Raw genomic sequence first — 14,868 nt, 5'->3', positions numbered from 1 at the left:
CAACTTGTGACTCACATCAAATAACTCACTTTTAAATATTTTAATTAGTTAAGGATGATATTTTTTATTTTAAAATAATTAAAGATAAAATTGTACATTATAAAAAATTCTATGAACGAATTGATCCAATTTTGTCCTTAAATGACCTAATAATGTGAGAGTATTATCCTTAATTGATCCAACAATTAAAAGTATTGTTTTTAATTAATCATAATAGTTGAGAGTGAATTATTTGACCCTCAATCACAAGTTCAGAGACCGGACTGACTTAATCTTGTCCTTAATTGATTTAAAAATGGAGAATATTGTTTTTAATTGATTAAAATAGTTGAGAATGAGTTATTTAATTCGTAATCACAAGTTCGGGGATTAGATTGGCCCTTTACTCAAAAATTAAATTCCATTAAATTTCAAACTGAACCAAAATAATAAGTTCAGTTCGGTTTGATTCGATTCGAATCTTTATTAAACTGAAAAAAATTAAAGAACCAAATATAAACTATCTATTAAAATTTGCTAAATTTATCACCGATTCTTAAACTGTCTATATAGCAAGTATGATAGTTATTTCACCATTTGTTCCAGGTCCGAAATTTCGTAGCCGACTTTGATAATTAAAAAAATCCGTAACCGACCAATGCACACTCCAATTCTGGAAATTTGATAAGATTAACAGGAACAATGTAAATAATATGACAGGCCCGCCTGGTTATAGGCGTCCCATAATCTTACACTCTCAACTAGAATCGGGCAATTTTAGACAGAAAACAACTATATGATATGACAAAATTAAGAGTTTGGCTACGAAAGAGCAACACATGAATAGCTGTAGAGACACAATCTAGAATATTGTTAAATTCCCATTGCTAGGAAAGTTTATTCGATGCATTGTTTTGTTCAACCTAAGCATAACACATTACTCGGCCGGCTACACAAGCCAACGAATAAAAAGGACGCCAATGAGATGAGATCTACACACATATCAAGAGAGGATTCAACAGGATTTGCTGCACCTTATGCGTCGAACAGAGGATGATATAACGAGATAAATAAAATAAACCTAAAATTACGTCGGAATTACTTATATTTGCACAATTATCAGCTATTGTACATCAATGAAATAATTGACAATTAATATCTTTACTCTTCTCCCTGAACTAGTTCTTCCTACTTTTGGAGCAATTGCACCGATGCTTAAAATTCCGCATAAAGATTATTTTCAGATGAGATTGGAACACAAGAGGCTAAATATTTACCCATGCGACCACAATGACCTACTGTAACTCATAACCAACGAACCGAACCTCTTCCCTGTAAATCAAATTTCAGAACCATAACTTCCAATGATTCACTGTTGAATGACGTCACTGAACCTATAACTTGTTTGCAGGCATAATGAAGCTTGACTCGAGCCATAAAAGAATTATGGCCATCTTCAGTATCATAGTTGTCAATAATTATTCATTCTGCACTTCTGGCGAATTAATTTGTGCGAAAAGGATTTCATTCCATGTATCAGGAACACCGGGTAGACACCAATGTAAGCAATCCTGCACTCCCGGTGTGGCAGTAATGCTATAACTTGATATGTGACCCTCATCTCTGAGTTGGGACAAAGCTGTTACGTCCAAGAGCTTAACTCCCGTCCCCTTAACTGCACGGCCAGCACTATAATCACTAGATTCATCTTGCAAAACCTCCTTCCCTATGGACATAGGGGTTGTGTTGTCGCAGCTTCCTCCAGTGTTCCAGTCGCCGTTAACAAAATGTCTTGGTGAGATGCTCCGGTAGAAGGCTTTTAATTGTGGATTTTTCGGGAGCTGCTTATTCACCCAGTCAATAATACTGTGGATTGTGAAATTTTTGGCATCCCCAATCATTGCTAACTTCTTGTTGGTGTTAGGCTTTCCACCCACATGCATGACCCAGCGATTTGCCTTGATCTTCCCACGATTCCAGTGATGCCCAGTATTGAGAACAAGGACGTCTATTTTTTTAAGAAACTGGCGCAAAAATGAAGGTGGCCGATCAAGATGCATGGCATAATCAGTGACTGGGTTTTTGATATTGATAGGTTCCAAGTCACAAAGGCAAGCTGACCAGTAATAAAGAACAGTAGTATTGGTAGTTGGAAACCGATAGGCCCACCCATTAGGGCGGACACCACCCTGAGGTTTGGCAAGTCCATACTCAATTCCTACATCATGTACATCAGGACTCTCCTTTCCACCCGTGATCATGCACATAAAAGACTGGAATTGCTGTCTTCCTAGTGAATCTCCAACAAAAGCTAGAGTCCTCCCTTGCATCCTGAGATGTGACAAGTCAATGTGCGTTAAACAAATTTTATGCAATCTTAAAAAGTCTAAGCTATGGTTAGCACTAGACATGAAGCACCAACCACACATTTACATCCAACTGCAGATTATGCAATTTATGGTCGGTATTCCAGCGGTTTGAATCTAAGCTAATCGAACACCATGTAGAGCACATTTACAACCTTAAATAAATACTGCACTAGGTTGGCTTTTCAGAATAGTATGTTTGGACTTGGACTAATTCACAACCTTCGGCCCCCATGAGCCATAGCCACATTGAACAACAACAAAAGTGAGGAATACTGAATGAAAATATCCATGCACTGAATGCAATAATACCTCTTCAAGAATTTAGTCCCTTCAAACGACTCCATTTCACAGCTCTTTGGTTGCCACCGTAGCTTTTCATAAGAAAAATCTGTACGTTGCATCAACCGACAGGCCCACATTGGAGCCAGCCATTGTTTACAATCAAACCCAGAATACAAAGGTCGGCTATCATCAACGACCCATTTTCCTTTTGCGTAATTACAGGCTGGAAGATGGTCAAAATAAAATTAAAATTACTAATTAGCAACAATTTAAATGGTGGATATTCTGAATGCTTTGATGCTAGTGCCTCATATATATATGTATATATATGTGTGTGTGTGTGTGAATATATATATATATATATATCAGTTATTTCAATGGAACTAGCTTGAATACGTCAGGGAACTGCACTCAACAAAACCTTTGTTGCAAATTAGGTGCGGAAATATCATATGGAATTTGCATCTTCAAAACTTTCAATGACAGTGAACTTACCATTAATATAGAACACAAGAAAAAGTTTCATGTTCTGAGATTCTCAAGAGAGACCAGCCTATAAGACAAGGAAGATACTAAAAAGTGGGTTGATTAAATAAAAACATCTTACTTTCAAAAAAAAAAAAAATTCATCTCTCAAGATGTCAAATAGCGGCTCGCCGGCTTCAAATGTCAATTAAGTAAATAAGGCTCAAACTTATTGCCCACAGAAAAGAATATAATAATCAAAACCATCAGTCTATGAAGCTAAGCATGTATGCCATTCATTTTAAATATAACACAGTAGTCTGGAAAATTTTCCTTCAAGTTTCACTAAGCATGCTGCATAAGATAAACAGGAATTTAGGAACAAAATCAAATTTACCTTGCTCAGTCACAACAATAGTAGTAAAGTTCTTTTTAGCTTGTCCCCCCTGTAAAAAGCTTGTATTTGCAGAATCTATGGGTGCCCCTAGTTGATAATTTTCTTTCACATCTTCATCTCCTCTGACCTTGCTATGCTTTTCATCTCCTTTAGACTTGGTAGAATTATTAGCACTGCTATTTTCTTCTAATTCCTCTACCTTACTGTCTTGAACTTCGGTGTTAGTTACAGAAGAGCTCGCATTTGCAGAAGACTCTGTTGCCGTAAAATCCAGAGCCTGGTCTTTTCCTTTAGAAATATGTTCTGCTTCATAATGAATATGATAAGCAAAGCCAGCAGTCTATGAAGCCAATATGTATGCCATTCATTTTAAATATAACACAGTAGTCTGGGAAATTTTCCTTCAAGTTTCACTAAGCATGCTGCATAAGGTAAACAGGAATTAAAGAACAAAATCAAATTTACCTTGCTCAGTCACAACAATAGTGGTAAAGTTCTTAGCTTGTCCCCCCTGTAAAAAGCTTGTATTTGCAGAATCTATGGATCCCCCTAGTTGATAATTTTCTTTCACATCTTTATCTCCTCTGATCTTTTGATGCTTTTCATCTGCTTCAGACTTGGTAGAATTCTTAGCACTGCTATTTTCTTCTGATTCCTCTACCTTATTGTCTTGAACTTCGGGGTTAGTTACAGAAGAGCTTGCATTTGCAGAAGACTCTGTTGCCGTAAAATCCAGAACCTGCTCTTTTCCTTCAGAAATATGTTCTGCTTCATAATGAATAAGATAAGCAAAGCCAGCAGTCTATGAAGCCAAGTATGTATGCCACTCATTTAATATATAACACAGTAGCCTGGAAAAGTTTCCTTTAAATTTCACTAAGCATGCTGCATAAGTTAAACAGGAATTAGGAACAAAAACAAATTTACCTTGCTCAGTCTCAGCAACCGTTGTAAAGTTCTTCTTAGCTTGTCCCCTCTGTAAAGGGCTTGTATATGCAGAATCTAAGGGTGCCCCTGGTTGATAATTTTCTTTCAGATCTTCATCTCCTCTGATCTTGTTATGGTTTTCATCTGCTTCAGACTTCGTAGAATTCTTAGCACTGCTATTTTCTTCTGATTCCTCTACCTTATAGTCTTGAACTTCGGGGTTAGTTACAGAAGAGCTTGCATTTGCAGAAGACTCTGTTTCCGTAAAATCCAGAGCCTGCTCTTTTCCTTTAGAAATATGCTCTGCTTCATAATCGCTATGCTTTCCTTTGGTCTCTGTCACAATAAAACTTTCTACAGAGCCATTTTTTCCACCTTCCACAACCTGGTGACCTTTTGTTTCTGTATCCTCTGCAATCGGAGAAGGTTCTGCACAGTGACAAATATTTCATGACTTATTCACTTCTTAAGACACTGGTCTCAAATGCCAACAATATTCCTTAGCAGGATGGAGTAAAACTGGAAACTTGAAGGTGAAGAATTTGTAATAATAAATCTAAAAGAAAATGCAAAGCATACAACAAGAACTGTATTAAGTTAACACAAAACAGCAAGGCCGCTACACTTGATATTCCATGCCCAATATATCAGAATAACACACAAGAAAAGCAATACATTACCTTCTTCTTGAACAGGACTTCTTGAAGAATTGCTGCTTACAGGAGTCTGATTTGTAGCATCTAAACCTTTGCTTGTATGTAAATTTGGTTCTGAAGGTACCATGGTAAAAATAAGATTTACCATCAGTATATCTACGTCACCAATATGCAAATACAAAATACTCCATTCCAAAACACTAGAAAATTACAAAATAAGATGACAAGCAAATTGCCCACACGGGTTTGGTCTAGTAGTCTAAGCCTCAGCCATCTGAGAGCCATGGTCGCGCGTTCAAACCCGACTACGCCTTTTCTAATAAATGGAGTGGTTGGGACTGGGATGTTGGCCATTAAGCCCGGAATTGCCATGTATGTGGGTTTGCAGGCTGACCACATCCCGGGGTTTGACAGTGGTCCTGGGCTTCGGCTCGTGGGATGAGTCCTCATCACCAAAAAAGATGGCAAGCAAATTTGTTTTTGAATTATCATTTCAAAAAGATCACTAACTTATTCTGGTGCATATTATACATAAAAAAAAATAGGGAGTCAAATTCTATGGCAGAGAGATTGCATAATTCATACATTACGAAAACAAAAGAATTAAATCTTAAATAGTTGCCCTACTATAGCTAATTAAAACTATCAAATATAAACAAATGCTAGAAATCATAACTCCATAGCAGTAAGCATTAAAGATGAAAAAGAAATCCTGGTACTATGAAAATATACCTTGAAATATCTGCAACTGCAATTGCGGTTTAGGTGGAAGTAAAGTAGCAAGAAAAGGAGTCCTATCCCATGCCCATAATAAAATTATTGCTCCAATTAAAACAATCAGTAGAAGAGAGAATTCTTTTCCCCAAATTCTTGAAAACCCTCCTCCTCCTTTCATTTTAATTACCAAACCTATAAATCACACACATTACCACAAGTCGTCAAAGCGAATATATATATCGGAAAATCTAAAAAAAATAGAAAAAAGAAACAGCGGTAGTCAGTAATCAAAAGTATAACTTATTAGAATACAAAAAAATCTCTAGAATTCAACAAAATAAGACCACAAAATTTCGAAAATTCTAAAAATTAACAAGTCTAAAATTATGAAAACATGTCAATTTATGCTCTAATACAGATTTAAAAAATTAAAGATTTCGTTTGAAATCTAATTGCACTCAACAAAACTCAGTTCGAGAGACTGAAATTGAAGGTGATACAGTGACTGACTATGATCTCCAAATTGTTGTAATTAACATTGCATATCGTAATATAAAAATTAACTAACTGAATTTATTTACTTTCAGTTCGTGAAACTGAATAAAAACTGTAAAGCAGATAATCACAAAAAAATAGAATAAACAAAGCCGATTGGATTCCTGAATTAGTAAATTCATTATGAAAATTAAAACTAATCTGCAAATAAACAGCGAGCTTCAGAGTGATACTGCATAATTTAAATATAAATAAAAATTACCTGATTATGAACGAATCTGTTCATAAAGTTACACTAAATGCCGCAAAACGAAGGAAAAAAATAATTTTTGGAAGGAAATTGAAAGATGATGGTTTTTCTTTTCTGAACTGAAACTGAAAAAAATATGTTCTTCACAAAAAAGAATAAAAAAGGAATTTTGGAGAAGAAAAGGACTGAATTGAAAATAAACAGTTTTAATTAGGTGACGAAGCGACGCCGTATATTTGATTTTTAGGTTTTTTAAAAATAAAGCGTTATACTATGCGATCTTGACCGGAAGGTCAAAGCAGACGCAAAAGAGAACCGCATCATCAAACTAGTATAAAAATAAAATAATTATATTTATTCATTATATTATTTAAATAATTTCGAAATAATTATAAGTGTAAGAAGTTTTTGAGTCTGATTCTAATACAAAGATATAAAATAAAAGTGTAAACAGTTTACTTCTAATAGAGAAATTTAAATCTAAATAGGAGTCTAAGTCTAATTCTAATAGAAAAATACAAATTAAAAATATTAAAAAGTTTTGTTTAATCTATCTATAATCTATAACTATATTATAAGAGCGAAGGGGGGGGACAGGCAAAATTACGCTAATAGGCTTCATTAAGGGTATAATTCGTAATTGAAAAGATAAAGAAAATAAAAATTTAATTTAAATAATATAATATAAATATAAAGTTTTGATCATATTGAAATACCATAATTATCGGTTCGCATGATGAGAAGTTATTAACTTGTAAGTCCTATTTTTTAGCTAATGAAGTTGGCTACTTGAATTGAAAGTCATACTAATATTAAAATACTAGGATTCTTGATTTACTATTAGATGGAGTCATAATAAAATAACTCAAATAAATATTTTCAGTACCGCTTTATTTTTATTTCGATTCAAAATTATTTTGATGTCAAACTGACATGTCCTCCCTATTTGTGGATTTCTTAATTAGTTAAGCTGCTTCGGGATGAATAATAATTAAGGTTACATTATGCTTTGCCTAGGGAAGAAGTCATTGTGGAAAATATTTGCTATTGTCTTTTTGTTTTGTATTAAATGATATTATACCATTATAATAATAAATGAATTCAATAAAAAAATAATTTCACATGTGAAAATAAAAATGTAAAATGTAAAAATTATTTATAAAAAAACTACTAAAATAAAGTATTACATTTAATTAATTAATAATATATATATATATATATATATATATATATATATATATAACGGGTCATACAAATATCATTTACGGGTCATAGTTAACGTGCTATAATTTTAAATTAAATAAAAAGTAATGTTTAATAATTTATTAAAAATAAAATTATAACATTCACTAATTTTATTAATATATGATATATACAACGGGTCATGTAAATGTCGCTCACGTGCGTAGCACGTGGTGAAACGCTAGTACTATATATAAAAGCACGGATGGGGGGGGACATGCAAATTTACTGAATAATCCTTTTCAGATTACTACTAAATAAAGATTTTATAGTCATTAACTAATTAGTTATTTAATTAATTACTATTGTAATTAAAGTCCCAATTAGAATAGGTAGCTAAATTATTTCCAATTTAGTTTTTAGTATGTAAAAAATAACTAAATTGTCTCCAAATTAGTAGGAATACATACCTATCTTTTAGTTTAATTAAACTACAAAATTAAAATATTGTATTTGGTTAATATATTATTATTTAAATTTCTATCTTATTAGATATTATTAATAAAATTAAGTTAATTATTTAATTATGGTTATTATAAAATCAAAAGAAGAATAAATTCAGTATGAAAAAAATTTGATAACCGAATATATTATATAAACTTTTACAAAAATTCTTAACTAATTTAATATTAATTATAAATAAAAAATTGATATAATTATAATAAATTTACTAATATGTTCATTGACGAGTTACGTTACGAGCCACGTGCATAGCACGTAATGTGAAACTAGTAAATAAATATGTATAAAATTAAGTAAGTCTAGTTCTGAATATAAAAATACAAACTAACTACATAGTGTAATTTTAATTAAAAAACATTTTAAAAATTAAAAAATATATCTTATTTTTTTCCTTGGTGACAATATAAAGAAGTTTTCAAGAATTTGTTGATAATTCATGATTACAAAGTAGATCAAGCCTATGAAACCGGACTCTCGATTCCATCCATATTCCATTCCGCCTAAAATCAGAATGATTTAGAATTCCTTTTCAATTTTGTATATCAACTAATGAGGACACCGGTAGGGAAGAGAAGATTTGATTTTTTTTATGGAGATGGAGAGGGAAAAAAAGCTTTTTGTGCTCTGTCTTTCATTTCAAGACGTGTATCACATCTTTTCCTAAGACTTTAAAATAGAAAAAGTTTGGAATCTTTTTCAAAAGTTTTTGATGAGGGGAATCACCAGTAATAGTCGACGAAGGCAATATTCAATATGCACTGATTTTTTAAACGCTTTAGCTCATAAGTACTGAAGAACTTAATTTCATCAGTTTTTAGCAGTTTAAATGATGTGTCTTTTTTTAAAAGAGACTGATCATTAACTTAATCGGAAACTTGCTCCATTTTGGCACTTATGGTTATTACTTATAACCTACTAAATCTTTTTACGTACCCCAACACAAACGCAAAAAAACACAATGTAACTTGCTAAAAAATGAATATGGTATAAACAAATTCAATTAGGGGTGGTGCTTATAGCGCACGGATTGGCAGTGACACGCGCAAGTCGAGGAGAAGGAGGACTTTCTCTCTCTCGCTGCGCTCATTCTTAGAAGATTTCCTTTTACTTGTGACTTAACGATAAAATGGTATTCCACTTTTTTATTAGCTAGTGCGGCTCTAATCTTTTTCAAATGTTTTTTCTTGATCGGACCCCCCGATTTGGGAAGAGTTTTTGAATTTTCGTCCATTATTACATTGTTTTTGTGAGAAATGTAATCAAATTCTTTAAATCATTTGCTGATACTTAACAACAGGGTTCTGTCTTCAAGTTTCTAAATGGACTTCGTGATTCCTTTCAAACTACAGTAAAACAAGAAGTAGAGAATAAATAGAATACTATCGAAAAATTTATTTTCTTTTTAGAAATTATAAATAAAAAAGTTCATTCAATTTATTTCAACTCAGATAATTCGTATCTTGCTCACACCAATAAATAGAACTGAGGTTATTATTAAAGCCGCTAGTAGAAAACCAAAATAACTAGTTACAGTAAACATAAAGGAGCTAAAAAAAACTTTTTTTATACATAAACTTGTAAAGCAAAAGTATTTTCCTAAGTTCCATTTATTTAATAAATTAATAAAAAAAATACGAAGATAAATAAAAATACCAATTGAAAAAGAAAAGGTGAAATTGAAAATTTATATTTATTTTATTTCTCAATTATAGAAAATACTTTAATAATGTTAATAATATGAAACATTTAAAATATAAAATTAATATAAAAAATGACCAATTATTTTTATTAATAATAAAATAAATAGTAATAAAAATAGGTGTAGTATAGCTTCATTTAAAGCACTTTCTTGGAATTACTACGAAAATCACTAAAAAATAAAAAACGTTTAGAATAATATTTCTATTTTGATAGTTTTTTTTCGTTTTAGTTATTTTTATTTATCTAATAACGTCTCCTTATTTGTTTAAAATTATCCTCAAACTATCCTATTTTTCAAAAATAATTATAAAAATTTAGGCCATAAATTGCTAATTTAATTCGATATCCATTTTCATAAATTATTTACAACAATACCTTCTTCACCTCTTCTTCTCCACTTCAATTCTTCTTTTCTAAAATTAATTTATTTTCTTTAAGAAAAAGTCTAGCTGTTATGTTTTTTCTCCATCTACTACCATTTTTTCTTCAAATCATTCTATTCCACCATTTCTTTTCTCCATCTACTTATATTTCATTTTTCAAATCATTAAACTCCAATAAAAATTAAAATCCGTCGTCGTCGTCTTTCTTTCAGTGGTGTTGCGTTCAAAATATGGCGGCATCGGCGAATCGTCACGAGTGTGCTCCTTTTGCTCCGTTGTTTTTATGACTGTTTAAATTTTTCAATAAGATTCATAATTTAAATGTTACTTGTAATCTGATTTTTTGTACACAAATTATTTTAAATCTCTTGTTAATATGTTTAATTGCTAATAATTTGTTTTTGTAGATTTTGTCTTCAATTCTATCTTTTTTTCTATAGATTATATTTTTTTTAATCTACATATCGTTTAACTATTTGTTTTGATGTCACTGGTGTATTTACACTAACAAAACTATAAATATATCATAAAAACACTTATAAATACACTATAAAAAATCAAATAAAAATGAAAATTAATAAAAAAACCCGATAAATAAACAGAGATCAGATGCCGATGAGAATGATAAATTAATGATGGAGATCAAATACCGATGAGAATCTAAAAAAAGGTTTTTTGAGATTAAAAAATTAAGAAAGGCCATTTGGAAAATAAAAAAGATATGAATAGGTGTCAAAAAAAACTGACTACCGTTGTAAATAAAGTCTAAAACATAATATTCTGAGAGATTTTTTTTATTTGACTTTTTAATTCTTTTTTTTAATTGACATAAGATATTTTCTATGCACTTTTAATATACAATTGTGCACATTTAGCTTTATTTTTTAAAAAATTGTGAATTAAATTGTGAAAATGAATTAACCTCGACATTTATAAAGTCTGCCTGAAAATTTAAAATATGTGTTGATATTTTATACATTAAATTTGACTTTCAACTAATAACAGTTTTTTTTATTGCTTATAACTATTGAAATGTAAATTAATAATAAAATATCACTACAGTCAACCCTCTGATAATTAATACATATGGTGGATCAAAAATTTATTAATTATTGGAATTATTAATTTATTGAATTTATATAAAAAAATTATAAAATATATAAAAGATATTTTAAAGCATCTACATTAATAGACCTAATATTAGAGAAAATTGCAAAAATATTAGGTTCACGCTGGTTTTTTTCTCAATTAGCCATCTCTGTTTTTTATTACATTTCCTAGCCATATTCTTGGTAACTCAACATTTGAAATTATTACTTTTCCTAGCCAACCATAATCACTGTACACGTGTACAACTTGTTTAATTCAAGCATATAAAAGATTGCATGTTCTAAACCCCTGCTACTTCTCTTCTCCGATTTTGATGCATTATTCTTCCATTTAATTATGAAATTTCTTCGTCGTTACTCTCGTCTTCTTCTCAAATCAATCACACGACCGAATAATTACTCCCATTTTCTTCTCAAATCTAACTATTATTATCTTGTTCTCTGAAAACTGTTCTTTTAACCTAAAATTTATTCTATATAGCTCGCAATGCTAGATTTCGCAAAATTAATGAAATTAATTAGCAGCGATTGAGACCCATTTGATATAATCAATCAAAATTGATAATTTTGTTATGGTTTTTTGGTTTTCCCTTGTTTCAGATGTGTCACTTGCATCATTGACTTCAGTTCAGATGATGATGCCCCTCTGCTTGCTATCTTTGTTGTAGCCATAACCGGTATAGAGGTGGTTGTGGACGGAATTGCTGCAATTTCTTATAGAGAATTGGGTGAAGACGGAATTTGACATGGATCTATTTCTTGTCAACTGGCTATAGAGATTAGGAACTCTATGAACTTCTCCAAAAGAAAATGTTTCACGAGCAATGGACCAATTTATTCATTCTTAGTATTGTAACTTTGAGTGTATACCATTCATTGAGTTTTCTTCTATTGTTTGTTGTTGTTTGATGTATGAATATATGCCACTTCAGGCAATTCATCATTAGTATAGATTTAAATCTCTCTTATTATATCTTCTCTACTTGTAAATGCTTTTCCTTTTTTTATTTTTCTTCTTTGGTTGTGGTGTATCTCAAAATTTGTGATTCAGTTTCATTTTTGTTACATTAATAATACATCATATATACACCACTGAAACATTATAGATAAATCGATACAAATCGTTAATACACAACTGATACATTGTAGATACATATTTTTATCTTTTTTGATTATTTTAACGAAATACATTTTGTCAATACATCATAAATTATAAATTTAAAATCATTTTCTCTTATTAACAACATATTGCTTGATATGTCTTAAACTTTTACTTATCTCTAACTACAATTTAACTTGATTCAGTTTTTATGTATATGTTATTATGTATGCATATTAGATACATTAACGATATATCTAAAATGTTTTTTTAGATATGTGTAAGATTAACTTCAACTAATGACAGATTTAATGAAGACATTATATAGTTATTTGTTCAGTTTATTATGTATATACATATTGGATACATCATATATACACCACTGATACATTTTAGATAAACCGTTGATGCATCATATGTTAAAAACACGCGAAAGTTGGTGATTTTTTGTGCATTTAAGCCTTTTTACAATCGTATGCTCTTATTAACAACATATTGTTTGATTTGTCTCTAACGAAAACTTAAGTTGGTTCAGTTTTTATGTACATGTCATTATGTGTACATATTAGATACATAAACGATACATTATACATGCAACACAGGTACATCGTGGATACATCATAGATACATCATTTATTATATCTTCTAAAATCATTCTCCAATTCATAATAATTATTTTCAACGAATAAATTTTGGAGAAAATGATACATTGTAGATACATCGCCGATGCATTATTTTCTACAAATAAAAGTAATTCAAATATCCCTATTTAAAGAACCCATTATGACAAAACCACATCCTTAACTAATTCACGTTTCTGGGTTCTTAGAGACCTGAAACAAATTCATCCAATAATAAATAATTTAGTAAAATTGCTTAATTAGTGAAATTGGTTGATTCATTAACCAAATAAAACTATAAGAACTGAAATTGAGTTACATATATGTTTTGATACATTAATGATACATTAAAGATACATAAACGATACATTGTAGATAAATTTTTGATACATTATAGATACACAACTGATACATCGTAGATCCACATTTTTAATTTTGGCATTATTTTAACAAAATAAATTATATAGATACACCATAGGTTATAAAATTTAAAATCATATGCTCTTATTAACAACATATTGTTTGATCTGCCATAATTTTTTAGCTATCTCTAACAAAAATTTAAGTAGGTTCAGTTTTTAAGTATATGTTATTATGTATATATATTAGATACATCAACGATACATTATATATACAACATTGATACATCGCTAATACTTTATAGATATATTATTTATTATAACTTCTAGACAGTCTACAACTCGTTATAATTAATTTCAACGAATAAATTTTGGAGAGACTGATACATTGTAGATACATCGTCGATACATTATTTTCAATGAATAAAAGTAATTCGAATATCCCTATTTAAAGAACTCATTATGACAAAATTACATCCTTAACTAATCTAAGTTTCTGGGTTCTTGAAGACTTAAAACAGATTCATCCAATAATAAAAATTTAGTACAATTGCCTAATTAGTGAAATTGGTTGATTAATTAACCAAATAAAATCATAAAAACTGAAATTGAGTTGCAAATATATTTTGATACATTAATGATACATAAAAGATACATAAATGATATCTGTTTAAATAATTCTAACACGCTGACACGCGTTGATGTGTGACTGACACGCTTTTCTGACACGCGTGTCAGACGTGTTACTGTCATGTTGTCATGCGTTTTTACAGCTGTTAACACGTTTTTTTTGACTTTTTTTTTACTTTAACTGTGACATGTGTCTATTATTTAGTGGTTGGCTAGTAAATGTAAACTTTTAGCTTATTTGGCTATGAATATAAAGATTTTGGATTTGGGCTATTTGAGTAATATTTGGTCTATTTTGGAATATTTTTGTTTTTTTCTCCTAATATTAATATTATATTATAAAAAAAACTAACTAAATACACTTTACACTCAATTTGAAAGAAATAATTTTATATTCAATTTAAAAAATATAAATTGATATCAAACCAAAAAATAATTATTAAGAAGTTGTATTCATAAAGTAAAATAATTTTTAATATTTTTTATATTAGAGATACTTTACTTACTTTGACTTGTTTATCTAATTTTTTTTTAAAATCTCTTAAAAAAATAAAAAAGTCATAATTTGATGGTATTTTAGCTTTCATTTTATGAATTAAGGTTAGTATTACCTCAAATTATTATATATTTCTTTTAAAAAATCTCTCTAATAATTAATATTCATATACAATATATTTTAAATTTTTTTATTTATTAAATAATAGAATTATTAATTATTCAACGTGA

General features: G+C 29.9%; 1 protein-coding gene across 3 annotated transcripts; it reads right to left on the bottom strand.

Moving 5' to 3' along the window:
* Positions 1-1,038: 1,038 nt before the first annotated feature.
* On the bottom strand, positions 1,039-6,698 carry LOC126669129 (protein trichome birefringence-like 16). Of its 3 annotated transcripts, none has more exons than XM_050362478.1 (8): positions 6,550-6,698; positions 5,808-5,984; positions 5,100-5,189; positions 4,420-4,830; positions 3,958-4,257; positions 3,493-3,795; positions 2,658-2,853; positions 1,039-2,310 (listed from the first exon to the last, which is right to left on the bottom strand). In XM_050362478.1, exons 2-8 carry the CDS (start codon positions 5,968-5,970, stop codon positions 1,458-1,460), a joined length of 2,316 nt encoding a protein of 771 aa, XP_050218435.1. In that variant the 5' UTR covers positions 5,971-5,984; positions 6,550-6,698; the 3' UTR covers positions 1,039-1,457. The 3 variants fall into 3 exon arrangements, with proteins under 3 accessions (XP_050218435.1, XP_050218434.1, XP_050218436.1); XM_050362477.2 differs by having other exon boundaries at positions 4,420-4,848; positions 6,550-6,697; XM_050362479.1 differs by lacking the exon at positions 5,100-5,189 and having other exon boundaries at positions 4,420-4,848.
* Between the last annotated feature and the right edge of the window lie 8,170 nt (positions 6,699-14,868).

The sequence above is a fragment of the Mercurialis annua genome, linkage group LG2 (assembly GCF_937616625.2).
Source record: "Mercurialis annua linkage group LG2, ddMerAnnu1.2, whole genome shotgun sequence".
Taxonomy (NCBI): Eukaryota; Viridiplantae; Streptophyta; class Magnoliopsida; order Malpighiales; family Euphorbiaceae; genus Mercurialis; species Mercurialis annua.
Note: the sequence above shows the minus strand (reverse complement) of the source record. Positions and strands in the feature narration are given on the sequence as shown.